This window comes from Chelonia mydas, chromosome 2 (genome assembly GCF_015237465.2).
Source record: "Chelonia mydas isolate rCheMyd1 chromosome 2, rCheMyd1.pri.v2, whole genome shotgun sequence".
NCBI classification, from domain to species: domain Eukaryota; kingdom Metazoa; phylum Chordata; order Testudines; family Cheloniidae; genus Chelonia; species Chelonia mydas.
This window is the reverse complement of record NC_057850.1, coordinates 72,084,495-72,107,019: the sequence shown is the minus strand read 5'-3', so window position 1 is coordinate 72,107,019 and position 22,525 is coordinate 72,084,495. Positions and strand designations below refer to the sequence as shown.

Genomic DNA, 22,525 nt, shown 5'->3' with positions numbered 1-22,525 from the left:
ATAATAGGATTTAACCAACGCTGGGACGTGCTGGGAGGTCTAAACGCAGGAAGTTTTATATAAACTGCTAAGTTATAATTATAAACCCAAATATATTCAGAAAAATAATTGCCAGACACAGCACTTTCAACAAAGATCTAAAAATATCATGTAAATGGTCTAAAAAAAAATTTCATATCATATAAAAATTCCCAGAGTCAACTGCCAAAAATTTTTGCACCAGCATTTGGCACAAAGAAATCCCACCTCCCAGCACAAAAAAGCTATGCGACTTTTGAGGTGAGGATTTTTATCCCTGAATGACAAGACCACGAAGTCCCTACCTGGTTGTCATGGGTATGACTTTGTAAGTTTTTATCTGCATGTTCCTTTGGCTGCAGGCAGCATCTTGGGAAAGGATAATATTCATGACATCAAAGAGCTGCTCAATGCGCTGGTCCTGCCGGAGATCTTCACCACCTTTGACAAGAAAGGGATGTTCCCGCTCGTCACTGCCTCGAATGTTTATACGTTTTGGTTTCCTGATAGACGCCATTACTTTGATCTTGGAGGGAGGGGAAAAAAGCAAAACATGTTTGGCACAGGTGAGAGGATGCAATGCTGTAGCATCAGGACTATCACTTAAACTCCTGGGCCTCTTGCATTCCTGTGTACTGTGATCGTGGTGTTGTTCTTGCACCGCTAGACTGCTTTATTTTTTGCTAATTTAGAAAAATGTACATAAATCCATTGCCTCTGCAGAAAATATCCCATTATCCATATGGAACACACTGCAAGCTAATATCAGTGTGTATTTAATGATGATGTTATAATGGCCATCTAATTAATAAGATTAATCTTTTGTGTACTGTTAGATATCTGCTCATGCACTGCTTCCCTCCCCACAAAAAACACTATACTGAGCCATGTTTTTACATGAGAAGCCAAAAGGGATATTATCTTTAAAGTAGTTAGCATACCCGTTCATCAAATCCAGAGATTTTTGCATGGTATTCTGGCAATGGTTTACCTTTACCATCATACTGACCTGAAGAAAAAATAAAACAAAGAGGCATACAGTCTTCATTTAAATATTAAAATATTTAAAAATTAAATGTTAGTTAATGATGGCATGCATATTCAGCCTAATATTGCATCTTATTAAACTAGCAGAAAACTAAAATTTTAAAAGTGTATATTTAAACATACACAGTATTTCATCTGGTCATTCAGTGACATGTATTATTTTTTCACCTATGCCATTAGATTTTGGAACTCTTATTGCTTTCAGAGGGCAGACCTTTTTCAAACTAGAATGCAAATCCATTAGATCTTAGTTTAAAACCTGCTGGGATCAAGGGGTTAGAAGCAACATAAAAGTTCAATGATATTTTTTTAAAAGCAAAGACATTTTAAAATACCACAGCAGTAAATATAGCTAAATCTAGTCTTAAGAAGAGGAGAATCCTGGTAGTTTGAGACAGGAAAGATCCCTCTGATTACCAAGTGCATCCGCCTGCAATGGCAGCATACAGGGCCACAGAGAGGACGCACTAGGTATCAAACTGAGAGGGCTCTTGTTCTTAGCTAAAGATGGCTGGAACTTAAGGGTAACTACTATTCTTGTAAGACTTCACTATCCGGATTGAAATGGTAGCATACCAGGGATCTCCAGTTCGTTCCTCATGAATTCAGCTTTGAAGTCACTCATCCAAGGTGAGCATTCTTTCAGATTTCCAGGTTCTTTCTGGTCTTTCATTTTTGAAAGGAGAGAGAGTGCAATTCTACTGAAGTCATCAGCCTTCATATCTAACAGCGTTGAGCCGCCTTTTCCAAAATGATTGTTAAAATCCTTCCCAAAGGTCTGAAGTTGAAATTAATTTACAATAAAGGAATTAAAGTTCACTTCATACATAGCAAGATCACACTGTGCCTCAGAGGCACAACACTGCATTTTTAGAGAATCAGTTTCATTCTAGTGGGAATTTATTTTTGGAATCCCTGGACATAGTAATTAAATATTAAGACAAGTCCTCTGTAACTTAAATTTATCATTTTATTTGTCTATAAAGCATTATGAACATCTATCACCCTATAGTAATAAAGAAATAAAATGAGCCGTCAAGGGCATTGCATTCTGATTCCCATGGAGACTGTGAAATGAGGATTAGCACAAAAAATTCCCACTATGGAGGATCTGAGTAATATTCTAAGGAGGCTCAGACAACTGTTAGAGTATTTTTTCTATCATTTATGTTTTAGTTGAAAGTTTTTTTTGACTTCGAGTCTACTTTTCTTTCTTGTTTGGTTACTAGATTCATAGATTCTAAGGCCAGAAGGGACCACTGTGGTCATCCAGTCTGACCTCCTGTATAGCACAAGCCATAGAACTTCCTTAAAATAATTCCCAGAGCAGATCTTGTAGAAAAACATCCAACCTTCATTTAAAAATGGTCAGTGATAGAGAATCCACCACAATCCTGGGTAAATTATTCCAGTGATTAATTACGCTTACTGTTAAAAATTTACACCCTATTTCCCATCTAAACGTCTAGCTTCAACTTCCAGCCATTGGAACATATTATATCTTTCTCTGCTAGACTGAAGAGCCCATTATTAAATATTTGTTCCTCATTGCAATCAAGTCACCCTTTAACCTTCTCTTTGTTAAGCTAAATAGATTGAACTCCCTGAGTGTATCGATACAACATCCTTCTTGAATTGTGGGCACCACAACTGGACACAGTATTCCAGCAGCGGTCACACCAGTGCCGCATACAGAGGTAATAACCTCTCTGCTCCTACTTGAGATTTCCACTTATGTATCACAGGATTGCATTAGCTCTTTTGGCCACAGTCACACAGAGCACTCAAGTTCAGATGATTATCCACCTCCCCACCCCACCCCACCCCAAATCTTATTTCAGAGTCAGAGTCCCCCATCCTGTAAGTATGGCCTACATTCTTTGTTCCCAGATGTATATACTTACATTTAGCCATATTAAATGCTTTTTGGTTTTTTGGCACCCTGTTAACTAAGTGATCTAGATCGCTCTGAATTGGTGACCTGTCCTCTTCATTATTTACCACTCTCCCAGTTTTTGTTTCATCTGCAAACTTTATCAAGTGATGGTTTCATATTTTCTTCCAGGTCATTTAGATGTGTCTATCACTCACAGTGCTGCACTGAATAGGAGATACTATATGAAGAGTGGCCCATTTAAAGAGCTGGACACAGATATTTTTATTGTATCACAGTCACTTGGCAAAAGTAGGCAGGGCTGCACAAAGGTAAAACAAGTTCCACTGAAGACAAGATCAATGTAGTATGTATGTTGTGCTGCACATTAAAAAGCCTCCTTTCTTTTGTGTGTTCTTGAAATATATCAGAATATTTTTAGTTTTGATGAAAATTAATTAAGGTAGAGAGGACTTGACCTAGTAATTAATTGCAATGTCCACAGATTCCAAACCCAAATCCACTAATCCCCATTAGAATGAAACTGCTTCTCTAAAAAGGCAGTGCTGGAAATCATCAGCATGTTTAACATTAAAAAAAAGCACACACACACACTCACTCTTCCTTCTCCATTTCTTTGTCACTAACTGCTCAGATATTTCAGGATTCTCAGCACAGCCACAGCCATCAACAAGACCCCAAATGAACTGTCCATCTGGTGCCTCTAAATCATTATGATAGGAATAAGAGGTCAGAGTACCACACAAGTACATAGGCAGAAAGCTTTGGGTAGGGACAGAGGCAAATGCACTGGCATGGAAGCAGAGGGGAATGGCTAAACAAGTGTAAACTAATGCCTCAGGTGGGAACATTCTACATGGCAGAGCAGTCAGGAAGTGTCAGCTGAACAGTAACAAAACTAAAGCACCACAGTTATCGATTAATAAGTATTAAAGGCCCAGTCGTAACTCAGTCATTCATACGAATGAGGGCTGCAGGATTGGGCGAGAACCTCCTATCTGATTGATACTGTCCTTTTAACTTTCCAGTATACCCTTCTCACCCCATTACACACCAACAGCATTTCATACATACCTGAATAAATCTCCTTCTGAACAACCCAAGACCTGGAGCCTGTAAATCTCCTAAGTTTCTGTACATTCGTTCATACATTTCCTTAAGGTTATTTTTATTTCTCTGAGTTTTTCCCAACTCATTTTTGACATCCTCAACCCAATCCTGTGAATACAGAGAGAAGGGGCTGAGGACTGAAGAAAATAATTTACACACTCTCTCTTTTGTAACCCAGTCAGATGGTATTAGGTCTACTGATTATGTAACTTAGAATTTAAAAGTCTGCTATAATCATTTTGGAGCAAGCTGAAAGCTACAGGAGTGCTATGTAAAATGCTGTTTCTTATACTTTGTTTATTACAGTAGTGCCAGGAGGCCAACTGAGTGCAGGGCCCCATTGTGCTAGCCACTGTACAAAGACAGAATAAGACAGTCCCTAACCTAAAGAGTTAGGGACTCTAAATATACAAGACAGACATAAGTAGGGTTAAGGAGTATATCGTACAAGCAGAAGAAACAATGCAATGATTGCAAACATTATGCTAGTTCTACCATATCTTCTGCTTTTGTTTTGTTATTTAAATCCTTTCAGTGAGGTTATATTAGGAGGGGATTAGCTAGGTGAAGTGCTAAAGGGAAGGAGCAAGAAGGGTTAGAGTTAGTGAGGAAGGGGCTAACATCAGGTCAGAACAGGGATAGGAATGTTCAGAGTAAAAATTGCAGAAAGCACTATGATGACATCATCTGTGGCCATCAATCCCTGCAACTGTTCTCCAGCATCAGTCTGGCTGGCTCCTCTCTGCATTGTCTCTCTCAAAGGCCAGATGGCTGAGGGGTTCCTACTGTACCTTAAAGAGCATCACTGGATTAGAAAGCTGTTCCAGGGCATGAACAAAATCTTGAATCACTCCTCCTCTGTCTAATTTACTCTTTATCCTGTGAAAGAACAGACCATCAGAATTGGGCAACAAAAGCTGTCCTCAGCATATTCTTGTCCGGTCTTTACGCAAATACTTTCTACGTGTAAAACCTGAACAAATATAATTCTATGGGGTTCAGGGACAAGAGGGACTCGAGGATGGGAATTCTCTCTCTCTCTCTCTCTCTGAGGCTGCAGAGGAACAGCAGCGGAACCACTTATTGGCCTCTAATGCACTTACATCTGTCCGTCTCTCTCTCTCTCTGCAACTTGTTATTTTTTGGTATTTGCTAAGAGCGTGCTGTGAAAATAGCAACATTTTGAACTGGCAGCTCTCCAGTGGGTACAGCAATCAGCATTAACAAGACTGTATACATCCAGCACATGCCAGTGAAGCTGCGTGTGGGTTATTTATTCTGAGTAGCACAAGAAGTGTGGACCTTTGCCTTCTTGTCTCAATCTAAGATATGATGCAAAAATCATGAGAAAAGACAAAGGGACACATACAATAATCGTAATTTTACAAGGGCTGTGTGATAACCCATATGAGAAAGTTAGGCATTACATGATATTGTAGTCAACTAAAACAGCTCTTGCCCCACTAGGGAGACCGTGATGGCTGAGGACCCTAGAATAAGGGAGCAGTGTGTTTTATGCAATAAGAGCAGCCTTCCAAAAGGAAAGCCTGGGCACTCACCTCACTGCTCTTTTTGATGTACAAGGATAGTTTAATTAAATTAAATTATTTTTTAATTAAAAAGTGTCTTTGCTCATTTTGTTACATTTGAAAGATTAAAAATGTCAGGGCCTCACTTTCCTCTCTTTGCTAAAGGATCTTAGAAAACATTAGCAGATATGAATAGTGATGTAATTGAAGAGTGAGTTGTGGATTTCCCTCAACCCTAGCAGAGCAGAGCAGACAAGGAAGGTTCCTCACTCTATGATTTTGCACCTGATACTTCATACTTCAAAAGAGCAGGAAAAGGCAAACACTTTTCTTTTATGTTTTGTAGCTCATTTTTATAGGGCTGTGGGAGGCTAAGCATGAGCAAGGATTGTGGGTGCTCAGCACCTCTAAAAATAATCTAGCCACTTACTTAAGTTCCTAAATATGGATGTAGGTGCCTAATTTTAGGCACCCACATTAGAAAAGTTGGCCTAAGTACCCGTTTTTCTATGCCTTCGAACCAAGCACAGTAGATACCAAAATCTAGCTACCATTTTCTATGCTTTTCACAGACTATCACTTCCTATTAAAATCTTATAGATTTGTGAGCAACATTTCAAACACCACCTTGCTACAAACTCCTTGTTCTTGTGGCCAGTTGCAGTGTCTTTGAAGGAATAGTTTTCACTGCTGATCAGGAAAGGATAGACGATTGCCTGTGGGTAGTTATTTGCAATCTCTTCTACAGTATGCTGCACAGCTACGGCTTCCTCTTTGTCAAGCACTGCCATCAACTGGCTAATCCAACCAATGAACTGCCAGCAGGGAACTGATGAAATCTGCAAAACACAGACAGTGTTTTCACCTTCTATATATCTTTAAAAATCCGGACTATAAACAAAAGCAAACAAAACTACTCTGCGTTCCAAGTCAGCAGGCAGAAACATGTGGAAAAATAGAAAAGGTTAATTAGATTGCACAGAATGTCCCCTGCCAAAGCAATCATTTTCAGTTCTTGATAGGTCTTCATCTGCAAACATTTATGTCTCATTGGCTGAGCCAAGTGAGGCCCTACACTCAACTTGATGGCATTTCTGTGTCTGGTTGGATGTAACATTTGCATGATGCATCTGATCAATTCCAAACTTTCAAGCAATGTTCTAGGCATCAATGGACAGAACCCTATTGATTTTGGGGAAACCTAGAAAACGAGGAGGAGAAAATGGGGGACACAGAGCTCCTGGCACCTGGTTAGCCCAAAATCAGTAGGGTTCAACACAGCAGCTTTAGCCAGGTCCGTGTTTGATGGCAGCCATTAACACCTTCCAGCATCACAACATACCCCATCTTAGCTCTACCCTTTGCCTCAACGGAATTTGAAATGCTGACACCCTAAATGACTTAACCAAAGACAAAAGAAATAATGAAGGACTCCTGATGAGCAGCTATTGTTTTTGTGGCATCTGTTAGCTAGGACAGACTTCACCCATAATGTTCTAATGGGGAATTCATTACTGTCACAGTTCTTAGGGTGTGTCTATGTCAAGTGGCTACAGCAGCACACCTGTGGTGCTGCAGTTGTGCCTCAATAGCCACTGTCGTGTAGATGCTTCCTACATAGACGGAAGGGTATCTTCTGTCAGTGTAGTTAATCCATGAGAGGTGGTTGCTAGGTCAATGGAAGAATTTTTCCATCAGCATGCTTGAGTCTATAGTAGGGTTAGGTTGAGCTAACTGTGTTGCACAAGGTGCAAAATTTTTCAGAGCCTTAAGCGATGAAGCTAGGTTGACCTAAGTTTTCGGTGTAGACCAGGTCGTAGTCTTCCTGTCTTGGCTTCCACAGACACATTCTCAGCTCAGTGGGGCAGCCAAGCTGCGATTCTGTTCCCATGATGCCTTCTCAGTATGTCCCTATATCAATGCACTGCCCCCCCAATCTGTAAGCACTAGCATATAAATTCAGTTAAAAAAGGGGTTTTGAAACAAGCCTGTGCTAACAATGCAGAAACTATACCGGCATAGCTATGCCAGCATAAACCTATAATGCAGACACAGTCTGCACCGATGGAAGAGGTTTTTCCCAGTGGGGTAGGAGCACCACCTTTCTGAAAAAAGTTTAGTTCTGTCAATGGAAGCATTCTTCCATCAAACACAGCTGCGTCTACACTGTGGGGGTAGGTCAGCACAGCTATGTACATCAGGGGTGCGAGAGAGAACTTTTCAGTGTAGACCAAGACTAAGACAGGAGCAGTCACAAGGGGGGGGGATGTCACACAGTGGCCTAGCATGGAGGAAAAGGGTTACAAGGAGTCCTTGAAAGAGGGGATGGGAAGCTTGTGGGGGAAAATGAAGGGATGCAAGGAGTCCCTGATGTGTGCAAAGCACTTGGCTGACAGAAATAAAGTGTGTAGCCCTCTAGTCCAGTGGTTCTCAACCTATTTATCATTGTGGTCCACATTTGCGGCCCTCAAAGTGTTAGCTGGGCTGCATCTTGAGAACCACAGTGCCCCCCACCTAACTCCCCCATACACAAACCCCTAAGCTCAGCACCCTCCGCCCAGAGACCCCTCCAAAGAGTGGGGCCAGGAGCGGAGAGCTGGGTGTGGGGGCAGGGACCCTGACCTGAGACCTTGCTGTGCAGGACAGGGTGGGTAGCCAGGACCTGGACCCTACACCCCACTGTGCAGGGCCAGGTGCTAGCCAGCTGCCTGGACTCAGCTATAGGGGGCCAGGCGGAAGCCAGGACCCCGACCCCAGAGCCCGCCAGGACCCTGTTGTGCAGGGCCAGGCAGCAGCCAGCTGCCCGGCTGGGGTGCCTGGAGTAGGGCAGCTGGGAGCCCGTGGCCTTTAGCACACACCTGAGCTGGGCTGGAGCTGTGTGCTAATTGGGCTGCATGCAGCCCGCAGGTTGAGAACGGCTGAAACAAAGGGTTTGGAAATGGCCATAGGGGAAGGGCAGGCGGTCACAGCCTGAAGCATGCTCATCCCTGCCGGAGGCGACACAAAGAATTGGCTAGTGGGGAGGGACATGCCCCCCCATTTCTCTGGACAGACACCCAGAAGCAAGGAGGCAGCAGTCGCCCGGCAACAGCACTCTCAGTCATCCCCTTCGCTTCCCCCATCCCATTCCCTCCCCTTTCCTCTCCCAACCTCACCCCCTTTCTTCCCCACACTGTCCCCTGCCCCATTCCCCCATCCCCATCTCTTCCCCCATCCTGTATCATCCCTCTTCTTTCCCCACTGCCTCTTCCCCCCGCCACCCTCTTGCCCTGCCCGCCCCAGGCACTCACCAGCTGTCCAGAAATGGGACACAGCACATATAGAAGATAACAGTGATGGGCACTATGACGCAGGAGGCAGCGTCCTGGAGCTGCCTGCCAGCCTCAGCTGAGAAGAGGGACAGAGGGAGCCTTTTCCCTCCCTGACAGCTAAGCAGAGCTGCGGAGAAATCGGGGGAGCGGGAAGGGGCAATGTCTGCTCAAGCTATACCCACAGCTATACCCACAGGTTCCCGTGGTCTCTGGATTTTTAGCGCCTGGTCACCAGTGTTAACCAATACCTGACAGTGGATTCCTGCAGCGTGGGGAGACAGAGACGGGAGGGAGCAGAAGCAGCAGGCTGCCGGCTGAGCTCCTTCCAAGCCATAGGGGACTGCTTGGCCTTTCCTGCTGGCAGGATCGCTCCAGCAGGGCTGTGAGAGCAGGCTCCCCCTCACCCAGCTCTGGCCCCAGCCCCTGCCTGACCGGAGCAGCAAACTTAATTATTTTTAGCACACAGCTGCGGTGCTGGGCCGCAACTGTATGCTAATTGGGCCGTAGGTTGCCCACGGGCCATGTGTTGAGAACCACTGCTCAAGTCTTATTTCTTCATTAACCAACTCAGCAGCTGACTCAGCAAAAAGTGCAATGCAACAAGTTCCAGACATCCCATTAAACTAACATACAGATTTACACAATAATCCAAAATTCAATTTGAAGTAAAGGGATTCCGTTCAATAAATATTTGGTTCACAATCAACTCTGCTGTCCCAGGAATGGAAGTAACTAACCTCTCGTGCCATTAGGCCCAGTGTCTCTGCTGGATACCTTTCTATTATTTGCAGCAGCCTAGGAAACTTTAGCCTGGCATCTCTGGAATTCAGCTTTAAAGCTTTTATCATTTTCTCCACTACAATGGCTGGGAATGTCTGCAGATCCAGAGCACTGACATCTGCCAAGAAACATTAAACAAAAATTATCAGAAACACCGTCTTTTTTTCCATCCCTTTGATCGTCTAAAACATCATCTTTACTTTTAATTGTATTATCTACTTTCTTGGTGCTCTGTAGGGAATTTTAACTTTTTTTGTTTTTTACTTTGTTCTGTTTCCCATATGAAGACTTTTTTGAACTGCACACACCACTAGTATGTGTATTCTTGGACTGTAAGCATTAGCTTTTATCAGGAGGCTGCATCATCACTAGTATCTTGCCCATGTTATACACAGCATTGTCGTGGTCTGGGAATGAACAAGAGGAGCATCTGCTGGATAGGATGCATATCCCACCAGTAAGATGGAGACCTCATGACTCAGTAATGGTGAAGCCAGAAGCAGCTGTCAGAAAGAATAAAAAGGATGTAAACAACATCCAAGTTGAGGACAATCTGTTTACATTTAAATTCAAGCCATATAACTTTCTGGGATTTCAGGAGCAGAGTGAAGCCTGATGTATTTTAGGTAAATCCTCCACAACAGGAGTTACTCCCTTGGTATTAAACACCACCAGTTATAAATTCTTCCATGTACAAGAATATTTTCTTTTTAAATGGCCCACCTCTAGCCCCTGCATTTGACTGCTCTCTATTGGCACTCTCCCATCTGAAATTTGCATAACAGTAAGATGAGAAGTCCTGACAAATATTTTAATTTCTGACTCACCAGATGAACCTTCTTCCTCTTTACGGAGATGCTTGTCACAGAAATCAACCAAAGTCATGTAAGCATTTATGACTCCTGTAAGGTCTACGTGCTCCATAGAGTGAGACTGCACTTCTTCTTCAGCCTTCCTCACTGCAGTGCTGAAGTACTGGAAAGCCCTCTTGTTCAGACCTGCTATCACCTGAAATTCAACCACAAGTGGAAACCACAACAAGAAGAGTTCAGCAAATAGGTCATGGTGAATATTCAACAAATTTAGTCTCTTTTTTCTATTTGCGAATGAAGACTGAGCACGTATTTGTCAAATACTTTATGTGAACAGTTCTTGATCTGTAGATGATTCTTGGCTGCAAGTATTCAATATTTGAAATTTGAGCTGTATTGGATACATAGATCATATGGTATTAGTTCTGTTCTCTGTCTGGATATGCATAAATCTTAGATTGGGGCTTCCAATGCAAGTCACATTTATTAGTTTAAAATTCACTTTCTATGAACATTCTCTACAATTTGGTATTTCCAAGCCAGTAAACTCATTCAATAGACTATTTGCAAACAGTTAACGTGAAAGAGACACAAGCACAGTTGAAGAAAATTAAGTTTTTTAGTTTGAATGAATGTTCATGAGAATATGTGGGGGATTTTTGTTTTGTTAAAAAGCTCTTTGCCCAGATCTAATTTTAACCTTTATTTATATACAAATCATGTTTTTTTCTATTATGAGAACTGAGGCACAATGTGGTCATCCCAGATTTCTCTACCACCATGTACCGAATGGAAGAAATCATTTACAAAGCATTTTACAAACAAACTTACCTAAACTCTGTATACAGATTCCATCGTTTACCAGTGCTACCACCTACTTGGCAGAAATGTGCCAGCTGTTTAGCAGTATTCAGCAATACCACCCAACAGTTTAGGAACAGCAAGTGAAAAATATTGTATCCAATATAAACTACACTGTGAATTTTTTTGGGACAGTCCCAGGATATAATCCTTTTGGCTAGAAGCAGGCAGGAGGATTAATATGATAAAAGGCATCTCCTTAAAAATCACTTCAGAGAACTGTGTTTTGTGATATATCCTAGTGTCTTGGAAACACAACAACTCATGGAAAGCTTGGTTCTCCAGAGCTGTGCTTGTAGCAAAATGATTCAAATTACTTAGATAAAAGAGCAGACTGCGTCCAGGGACAGAAGCTTGGCTCAGCAACTTGGCTGACCAGGCATCTCAGAGCAGGTAACATTTTGGAGAACAGGGACTTCAGGCAAATTTGAAAAGACTTGGTCTAACTTTTTTAAAATGTTTGATTAATCCCTAGTGGATGGAAACAGAGATGTCATTCTTCTTTCTCCTTCCTACCCCCACTTCCTTTCTTCCCTTTCCCTCCCTTTTCGTTCTTTCATCTTTTCTATTCTTCCCTTTTTTGTTTCGGGGGAAGAAGGGAATCAAAATATAAACAAAAAACCCACATTGTGAAGTTTATGGAGGCAAAGGGAAATTATTAGACTTGGAATTTGGTCAGGAGACAAGTGTTAACACCCTTAGGTCTTGCAGACGGTACCATGTTATCTCAGTTTGATGTCTCATCCAGAAGGTAGTATAGTGCTCTCTAGTACCATGCTGGGACACTGGTTAAATACTGACTCAGAGGGAACAGAATCATCCACAAAATGATGGACACCACTTACGGCAGTATCTTTCTGGAGGTCTCTCAAATAAGTATGATCTTTCTTAGTTTTTAAGGATCACAGCACAAGGCAGTACGGAAGAGATTTCATGCTTACTTTTCAACTGCTCATTATAAAGAATGTTGTCATTCATTCTGGTAGAGTAACTAGCACAATGATTTTTAACTTTATGAAATAGTTATAATAATTTTTGTCCTTGTTGTACTGACACTGTTCATTTACAGATTGTACTTGTTCCTGGAGAGACAAATAAGACTGTTTGTTCATTCTGACTGTAGTTACTCCCAAGGCTCTTAATAGAGGGCAGCTATCAAGATCAGCAGATATAAATTGATATATGCAGTTTAACTCTCCATTTGGCTTCCTTTGAAAGACATAAGTTCAGTTCCAGGGTATCCTGAACAACTCTCAATACATACATTTGAAGATCTGGTAGGATCTCCAATTGCGTGCTTTTTATATTGTACTCCTGCGCAATTAAGGCAAAGGACAATGGGACAAATTTTACTTTTTTCTACTCCTAGCTATGGGTGATCATTAAAATGACTAAACAATCATTAAAATAAATAGAAAATTAGCTATATTAATATTAGGAATTGACTATCTTCATGGGAGATTCATGTGACCAGCCCTGCCTGATGTTAGCATGGATATCAAAGAGCACCACCCATCCAACTATGAGGCTGGTCTCTGCTCCCACACCCTTCTTGCCCTTGTGCATGCACATGCTCTCGGACAGACCTTCTTCCTCTATATAAGATGTCAGTAGGGACAAACATTAGCACAATCATGGAGGCTCTGGACACAGCAGATTCAAAACCTGCTTCCACAAGTTTTTCTTTACCATCTTGGTGGGAGTTTGGGGCATGGAACCTCCTCTCCAGCAATGAGTAGGAGGGGACTGTCCAGGGGCAGGAGCCCATGACTGACTAAGCGGGTTCCAGATCAGACTAACAGCAGCTGCAGCTCATTGGAGAAATCAGTGCTAGCAGCAGAGAGTAGTAGCATGGGTTTACTGTAGTAACATGGGCTTAATGTAATTGAGTTAATGAAGTACATAACAAAATTAGCCATCTATAGCCACTCAATAATGAGTAAGAAGCTCCTTTCCCTTCTCATTTACCTTCTCAGAGTTTTCAGGCCTCTCTCCAGAAAGCATTACGACTTTCCTAGCTTTTTCTTCCTCCATTTTTTCAAGACATCTTGGATCTTTGCTAAGGGCACTGGCCAAAATATGGTAAGTGGTACCCAACAGAAGGTTTTGGTTGCGGAAGGCCACTACGTTTTTACTCAGGTAGTCAGTTTTGCTCTCATCTGTTGGAATTCAGAAATAAAGTTGGTAATTTGGCAGTAAAATGGATTCCCATTACAAACAGGAAGAGAATCCATAGCATAGGTTCTGCATCAATGGAGTCTGAATAGATAACATTATTACCCAGTAAAGAGATGGTTTTCAACACAGTGAGCATTTGTTCAGGACTATTCTGGCTCTGACTGCGACTATGGCTAAAGCGGCAATAGCTGTGATTCCATCTCAAGAGCCAGTCTTCTCTGGTTTTAGACTCTCTGTGCAGATCCTTCAGAAGCTTCATGGCAACTGAGAAGCTGTTCTACATTAACAGATCAAAATGGGAATTTTCAATAATGCATTAGAAGAAGGGGAAATAAAAAACTACTGTTTGCAGCAAATGAAGAGATCCAGGGATTTTGCAAGCGCCATTACAGGATTCACAACGTATAACAGGAAAGGTCCTGGAAATTCCAGCAAAGTGTGAGGGGCACCACTGCCTTTTGGGTTGGGTGTGAAAAACAGGCTTGCACTAATGGAAGTATTTGATAAAAAAAAAAAATACACAATCTAGCTCCAGTCATTTTTGACTCAAATCCTACTTAAAATACAGAGGTCTACATGTCAACTTTTTCCACCTTGATAGTCTGGTCTCTAAATTACGTCTCTACATCTATCTTTAGACCCATTAATAAGTGGTTTGACTTTCAGGGGTACTGAGTACCCATAACTCCCACTGATCTCAATGGAGACTTTGGGTATTCAGCACCTCTGAGCAACAAGTCACTTAGGGTTAGAGTCAGAAAGGGATTTAGGTGCCTAACTTCCACTTTTGGTGCCTAAATCCCAAGATCAGACACCTCTAGTATTAAAACTCCCACAGCTCAGCTGCTGCTGAATCCTGTAGATTTTTAACTCACTTGGTGCGTAATTTTTTGCAGAACAAGTTACCTAGGCACCTATGTTTCTGCCTCTGTGTATCGGAGCCTCTGCTCCATTCTAGACATCTGGACACCTAAGTCCCAATGTGATGCACAGGCCGGGGAAACACAGCTGTTCCTCCACCTAACTTGCACGCTGGGCCTGAGCTGGTAAGCAGGTAAGCTTGCCTGCTGGATCTGGCCCCACAGGTAAGCTCACACAAAACAGACAATGGGACTTAGCTCAGTCCTTATGATACTCATGTGGAACATGGAAAACCCCAGTTCAAGGGATCAGCAAGTGAGGGCCCCAATCACTAGGTATGGAATATTCTGATGTGGCCCTCCCTCAGTCTCTCCTGTAGAAGCAGTTCCATTGTGGATAAATAATTAAAGAGTCATTAGTCTGGAGCGAGAGAGAGCCTGGTGGTTTGAAAACTCACCCAGGATGTGGGAGGCCCAGGATCCCTGCTCTAATGACTAATTATTTTTCCAGAGAGGAAAAGCTTCAAAAGGAAAGACTGAGAGAGTCCCACATAACAATATCCCATAGCCCAATGGTTAGGGCACTTGCCTGAGAGGTGGTGGCAGATCCCTGTTCAGATCCCTTACCTTACTAGAGCAGAAGATAAAAATAGAAATATAAATACATGAAATTAAAAAACTTTAAAATGTGATACATTATGCTATTTACACATGCCCCCCACAGGCCCACAACTATAACATTTCTGATGCTTTATTTATTTGTTCTGGAAAGTACCAGGAACATCTGGTGAACGAAAAGAGCCTTCGGGCACATTTCCTGAAATTGCACATTTTAGAAAAGTTGTTAATTAACAGCTGTCATCTACAATTCTGTAGAAAAAGAACCAGGCTTCCCCAGGCATTCAAGAACATACTATGGGGGGAAATCTCTGCATTGGCAGCAGCATGACCTGGACAACCTAATCTGTCTTTTCCAGTTCTAATAGCTATGGTTTTCCGATGAATCAAGCACTACCAGACAGTGCAGAGTCACCTGTTTCCTGGCACTCTCTATCATCTTCATTTTCATGTTAAATTTGCAGCTTCTAATCATTGAATGAATGTCTTCTTCCTGCATATCTGCTTCCATTTTGTCACCAACATCTCCCATTCCATCCACCTCCATACTATCATCAGCCTGGATGTTAGGCAGCTTCTCCTGAATTTTTCCAAGAAAGAAACACCTGCACAATGGTGAAAGGAAATATAAGACATTAACATACAGTGAGAAGCACACAGGTGATTTTAATCCTTCCTCTCCTTGATCTATATTCAATGCTGCCAAATTTCCCACTGGTAAATATGGCTAAGCAGCTTCAATCACTGACTGATGTCACTATTTGTGATTTTGATCCTCTTCAGTCAGGAGTAGGCATATTCAACTAACAGAATTAATAGTCACAAACAGGGTGGACTGATGTAATGAATACCCCTCTGTCTTGAAATGGTGTTCCTTACAAATATTTCATTTTTTAATCCTGGCTATGGAGTTAGATTTTTATTGGAGACTATGGAGTTTAGGTGCTAGAAAATGTCCATTATTACATTTTTCTAGAATACTATCCCAAATGTACCAAGACAAACCTATAGCCCTTTCTCTAATGACAGCATAATTGTAAGGAACATGTATACTGGCTTATAAAATATAAATGCCAGCTAGAGCTGACTGAAACTTGGGATTTCCAGTTCATGGAAAATTTCAGTATTTCAAAGAGCAGTGGTGAAGCTGACAAGAATCATGTCAATTTCAGTCAGCAACTGCCAGGATTCCCAGGGTCCAGGGCAGCCCCACTATGTTCACAGCCCTGACACTGGGGGCTGCAGAGCTTCCAGACATCTAGGCCTGCTGGCTCCAAGTCTTTCAAGTGGGTGGGTCTTGGGAGCCAGTTGACCTGGGAGCAGTCTGCATGGTAGGGCTGCCCAAAGCCATGGACCCTAGAAGCCTAGGCTCCCCAGCAGCCTGCCATGAAACCAAGCAGAGTTCCCTTGGAAACCTGTCCGTGATTCAATTAAAGTTTATCAAACCAGAGATGCTTCTGTGACACACTTCAGGTTCAATAAATCGGCATTTCCCAATGAAACTCTATTTCACAGGAAAAATCCTTACCAGCTCTAGCACGAGCCTATATTTCATGTCAAACTCTGACCCAACTGCAAACCTTATTTAGGTTTGCACAAGTGACCTTTGAGATTTTTATAACAGTAGTGCCCTGAGACTCCAGTCACTATCAAGGGACCCACTGAGATATCCGTACTCACAGTGACTATTACCTTACTCCATAAGTAGGCCCATCAACTTCAATGGGACTGCTTACCATGTAAACTGTTACTCACTGGGAGTCTGGATATCAGTCTGGCTCTGCGCTAGGTGCTGTGTAAACACCATAGAAATACAGTCCCTGTCCCAAGGAACCTTATAACCTAATTTAAGAGAAGACACAAGTGGGTATCTTAAAAGCCCACAGCAAGCTTTCAGCAGTTTGTCAACTCTCCAAAACTTGTAAGTTTTGGGGCTTTCCCAAAGGATAAAGCATGAAATGTGTTTTGGTTCACCTCTAACCTAAGTAAGCTCCTATGCACACGAGGTTTTGGCTCCTGGCTGAACGAACACTGCCAAGCCTGCTGAGACTCCACAATCAGCAAATTTTAAGGAGCTTATTTGGCTCAGAGAGAGGTAATGATGAAGACTGAGGAAAGGAGAGTGATCTGAAGTTGCACTGAGAGAAAGGAGAGGATGTGGAGAAATATTATGGGGAGGAGAAAGAAATTAAAAGGTTAGAGAAAGCATCTGAGCCTCTTGAGAGCTTGCCTAAATAAAGTCTCTCAAGCGTCAGCCATTTCAGGTAACTGTTGCACAGCAGAAGTTTTGGTTAAAGTAATAGTTAAAGACAGTCACATAAATACCTGAAGAACATGGTGATGACTGGGGTTGGGTTCTTTGTATAAAACCTTGTTAAAACTTCTAGCTGTTTAAAGACATCCGGTAATTGAGAGCCCATTATTGTAACTTTTACTCACGCTGAGGGGCACTTAGTGAGTAGCCCCATTGTGATAAATGTGACTATTCACCCATGTACTCCTCAACATATGTAAGGATTGAAAAATTGGGCCAAGGATGGATGGATGGCAAAATCTTAATTTATAATCCTTATTTCCTTATCGTGTACCTAGCTATTGATGGATGACAAACAATTTTAAGCTTTAGGCTATTGATCTAATCTGCTAACTACACTATTTATATGAAAACATCCTCTTATCCACCTACGCACCCAGTCTGCCCTTTGCTCCTCTCCATATCTTAGTAATATGAAAACAATTTGTTCCATCTGAAAGGCAAGACACAATAGTACTTAGAAATCACGGAGTGCTGGATTCCAACCAAAAATTTCTACAAGCAACATGAGAAATATAGCAAGCTTAACTAACATGTAGAATCATAGTTAACAGACAAGTATCTCATCTTACCGGTTTGTAATAATGTCATCCCAGATGTTCATGGGGTCCATTTTATCATCTGGATATCTGCTTGTCCAAATTCTGAGAAGTCTCTTAAGGGAAGCTTGAGAAGCTAAGCTGCCTAAAATCAATTAAAAATACTTTAAGAAAAGGCTGCATGGAGGTAATGGGAAAATGTAAGGGGTCAAACCATAATGTTTAGAATGAGAAAAGCACAGATTGACCCAGCAGCAGCCAGCAGTTACTATAATGAAACTCACTCAAATTTCCTGACTCCTATTAAATGAATCATTGTCTGATGTTTATTATATTATTTTCTAGGTATTGCTGTATTTCAACTACTAGAGAGTAAAGAAACTAAAAGGGGCAATAATTATCACTGAAAAAGAATGACAGTTATTACCAGTATTCCTGATAGGAGTATAGTGGAATACAAAGGTACAATTGTTAACTAGAGTTTTGTACTAAGCTGATAAGATGTAAATAACTTTATATTTTGTGCCTAAAATGGCAGATATTAATGGAACACATGATCTATCTATGCTGTTCACTACTATCTGGCGGATGTAATCGCAGAGCCATTGTCCATTATCTTTGAAAACTCATGGCAATCGGGGGAGGTCCCAGATGACTGGAAAAAGGCTAATGTAGTGCCCATCTTTTAAAAAGGGAAGGAGGAGGATCTGGGGAACTACAGGTCAGTCAGCCTCACCTCAGGCCCTGGAAAAATCATGGAGAAGGTCCTCAATTCTGGAAATCAAGGAATCAATTCTGAAGCACTTAGAGGAAAGGAAAGTGATCAGGAACAGTCAGTATGGATTCACCAAGGGCAAGTCATGCCTGACTAATTTAGTTGCCTTCCTTGATGAGATAACTGGCTCTGTGAATGAGTGGAAAGCAGTGGATGTGTTATTCCTCGACTTCACCATACTTTTGATACAGTCTCCCACAGTATTCTTCCCAGCAAGTTAAAGAAGTATGGGCTGGATGAATGGACTATAAGGTGGATAGAAAGCTGACTAGATGGTTGGGCTCAATGGGTAGTGATCAATGGCTCCATGTCTAGTTGGCAGCTGATATCAAGCGGAGTGCTCCAAGGGTCAATCCTGTGACCGGTTTTGTTCAATATCTTCATTAATGATCTGGAGGATGGCGTGGATTGCACCCTCAGCAAGTTTGCAGATGACAAACTAGGAGGAGTGGTAGATACGCTGGAGGGTAGGGATAGGATACAGAGGGCCCTAAACAAATTAGAGGATTGGGCGAAAAGATAAGGATCAACAAGGACAAGTGCAGAGTCCTGCACTTAGGACGGAAGAATCCCATGCACTGCTACAGACTAGGGACCGAATGGCTAGGCAGCAGTTCTGCAGAAAAGGACCTAGAGGTTACAGTGGAAGAGAAGCTGAATATGAGTCAACAGTGTGCCCTTGTTGCTAAGAAGGCTAACGGCCTTCTGAGCTGTATAAGTAGGGGCACTGCCAGCAGATCGAAGGACGAGATTGTTCCCCTCTATTCGACAATGGTGAGGCCTCATCTGGAGTACTGTGTCCAGTTTTGGGCCCCACACTACAAGAAGGATGTGGAAAAACTAGAAAGCGTCCAGCGGAGGGCAACAAAAGTGATTAGGGAACTGGAACACATGACTTATGAAGAGAGGCTGAGGGAACTGGGATTGTTTAGTCTGCAGGAGAGAAGAATGAGGGGGGATTTGATAGCTGCTTTCAACTACCTGAAAGGGGGTTCCAAAGAGGATGGATCTAGACTGTTCTCAGTGGTACCAGATGACAGAACAAGGAGTAATGGTCTCAAGTTGCAGTGGGGGAAGTTTAGGTTGGATATTAGGAAAAAAATTTCACTAGGAGGGTGGTAAAGCACTGGAATGGGTTACCTGGGGAGGCGGTGGAATCTTCTTCCTTTGAGGTTTTTAAGGTCAGGCTTGACAAAGCCCTGGCTGGGATGATTTAGTTGGGGATTGGTCCTGCTTTGAGCAGGGGGTTCAACTAGATGACCTCCTGAGGTCCCTTCCAACCCTGATATTCTATGATTCTATGATCTATCAAACTAGTCTAAAACTAATCATGTGTAATTTTAAAGAGATAATTGGTATTTTAAATCATCATGCAAGGATTTTATGGCAAGGGCTAGAAACATAAAACATAACATAGCTGATGACCCTTTTTAAAAGTATCTTCACTGTATCAGACACAGGTTCAAAGTCTTTTGACATGTGAAAATAACTACACTCACTCTTTCCAAAAATATAAAGCTCAATGCCACAATGTATATACACAAAATAAGCGAAAAATATCTTACTTGGTTTGCTTATAAAATTGATGAACTCCTGTATTTCTGTTAAAGCTTGGACAGACTGCAGCTTTGTTAGTCGACTTCGGTGTAACAGATTATCAATACTGGAATAGTTCTAGGAGAGGGAAAATGATTTTTAAAGTGATTTCTTATCATGTTTTTATTTAAAGCACTGTAGAGCAGATAAATAACCGATCCTTCTATGTGCTATGCTCAACTAGATTGTGATTCATATCATCCTTAGAAAAGATGCATAAAACCAACCAGTATCAGTTTACACTAGTTAGAGGTTTTCAGAATGACACATCAGTGAACTAGGCTGAATAAACTCAGTGTGATATACTGGGGGGGAGGAGGAGACAGAATGAATAAACTGAAAGGAGTAAGACACCCCCAAAATAGGGGGGGGGCATGTTGCACTGGATGGCTGTTTCCATTTCTTCAGTTCCTGAGGTGAAATCCTGACCCTAGGGAAGTCAACGGAAGTTTTGCCATTCACTTCAAAGGGGTCAAGATTCCATCCTTTATATTTTTATCTTGAAGGAATGTTCCAGTAGCAGCAAGGGCTGCACTTGACATGACTTCCTACAGAGAATCACAGCAGACATGTCATCAGCTTTGTTACCTGCATGAAGGCCTGCATGCCACTGCTGATGTAATATCTGGCTCTGTCAAAGTCATCCTGCAAGATGTAGAGAAGACTCAGCTCTTGGCTGTAATACATTTCTATAAGGGCTTTCCTCTGTTCTATCTTCATAGCCTCATCAATGAAGGTCAGCAAGGACTGGTCATTGCCCCCATGGAGCAGTAACTTCAACTTACTCCGTATTATATATGGCAGATAGGTTTCCTACAGAGGAAAAAAGTAAAGTCTCTTTACTCCTGGGGCAGGATACTGAATAATCACTTCTGCCCTCTGTTGCTGGTGATGTAGAACCATATGCAAGACATATAGGGGCCTGGTTCCATCTGCTACAGGCCTAAAGATTTTCAAATTAGGAAAAGACTAACATATTTCACCAAATGTAATTATACTTTTCAGTGTATCTTAACCTTTTTCAGACTGACTCCCATCAACCAACAAGTCACATAGCACCCTCTTCTGGTGGGCTCATGCAGTTGCACAGGTACTGGCGCTTTGCATTTCTTATCAGCTTCAAGATAAATTCTGTGTGACCATCCAAATACAGGAGGAGGAGAAAAATAAATGACAGCAACATGAAGAGGACAATGTGACAAAGCTGGAGCCATTTTCTCAGTCATGGGACTAAAGGGCAACTTGAGACGCTACAGAATAGCAAAAAATATTTACTTTAATTATTGTTGACTGTACTTTTTTTATAAGAAAACTCATCTAAGTTGTGCAAAATACCTTTGTGATCAAGTCACTTTACCTCTATCCCTAATCAAGGCACCGCAGTAATGGCCCCTGTACAAATGCAATCAGTGTGATATCAAATCTAATCTAGCAATGATTTTACAAACCTGATAAAATGGATCACTCCAAGTTTTGTTTAGGTCTGGAGGTTGTCCGCTATCAATATTAACAGTGGAACAATACTCCAGTGACTTCCACTCTGTCAGATGGTTGTAGCATTCAAGAGATGCAAGTTCCCAGAAACCCTTTTCTGCTTCAGTAGGCTCACCATCCAACCAGTCTTGTTTAGAGAGAGCCTAGAAAAGGAATGTCAAATGAAAAAAAAACAAGTAGGTTCTTAGCGGCAACATTATGATCTTTTTACTATTCTAGCTGAACACGTTCAGGAAAACCTATAATGTTTTCACTGTTGCATGACAATATTTTATTCCTTTATCAGCATTTGTGTTTAATAAACAAATAGGACCAAAGAAAATGTTCCAAAGAATTCTTCAAAATTTAAGCCAGTCACACCTTTAACATATAAAACTCAGTTCAGATGTGAGCTTCAGTCAACCTGCTTTTGTAAAGAGCTGCATTTTTCCACCTTTCATTTAGACACAAACATTCTGTAGGTAAATCATTTCCACACACATTTTTTATCGATTATCAACTTGTGAACACAAATAGAACTTACATGTGCAGACCATAGGCACTTAATTTGCACTCTCTAATGCTCTTTTGTATGTATTGAAATTATATTGATTTATGCCTGTAAAGTTGTGTGACACTAATGGAGATAACTTGAAAATCTGGCTCAATAAGCACTGTCTTATGAACTGTTATTTATATTGCATTTGGCCAAGTATCTTTTATGGTTCTTGAATTATATAATGAAGTGAACTAAATAAAAGAACGTTTAAAGCAACACACTGTCTCAGAATTATTATTTTGATGGAAGTA

The 22,525-nt window shown here is 41.6% G+C and overlaps 1 protein-coding gene and 1 long non-coding RNA gene across 6 annotated transcripts in view; one reads left to right on the top strand and one right to left on the bottom strand.

The window, feature by feature from the left end:
• PRKDC (protein kinase, DNA-activated, catalytic subunit) overlaps window positions 1-22,525 on the bottom strand; it is a 165,401-nt gene that overhangs the window by 14,375 nt on the left and 128,501 nt on the right. For 3 of the 5 annotated variants that reach the window (XM_037892647.2, XM_037892648.2, XM_043539642.1), the window contains 15 exons: window positions 21,691-21,879; window positions 20,831-21,055; window positions 20,212-20,320; window positions 17,905-18,016; window positions 15,434-15,623; window positions 13,643-13,817; window positions 13,331-13,521; window positions 10,517-10,697; window positions 9,647-9,807; window positions 6,226-6,437; window positions 4,861-4,948; window positions 4,034-4,177; window positions 1,642-1,843; window positions 960-1,027; window positions 324-544 (listed from right to left, as the gene is read on the bottom strand). In XM_037892647.2, the coding sequence (XP_037748575.1) occupies window positions 324-544; window positions 960-1,027; window positions 1,642-1,843; window positions 4,034-4,177; window positions 4,861-4,948; window positions 6,226-6,437; window positions 9,647-9,807; window positions 10,517-10,697; window positions 13,331-13,521; window positions 13,643-13,817; window positions 15,434-15,623; window positions 17,905-18,016; window positions 20,212-20,320; window positions 20,831-21,055; window positions 21,691-21,879 (2,468 nt within the window). The remainder of the gene's footprint in view (window positions 1-323; window positions 545-959; window positions 1,028-1,641; window positions 1,844-4,033; window positions 4,178-4,860; window positions 4,949-6,225; window positions 6,438-9,646; window positions 9,808-10,516; window positions 10,698-13,330; window positions 13,522-13,642; window positions 13,818-15,433; window positions 15,624-17,904; window positions 18,017-20,211; window positions 20,321-20,830; window positions 21,056-21,690; window positions 21,880-22,525) is intronic. The other 2 variants (XM_043539641.1, XM_037892649.2) reach the window with 2 other exon arrangements.
• LOC122464476 lies at window positions 450-22,490 on the top strand. Its single transcript, XR_006288552.1, has 2 exons — window positions 450-584; window positions 21,268-22,490. It is a non-coding gene; the product is annotated as an uncharacterized LOC122464476 (long non-coding RNA).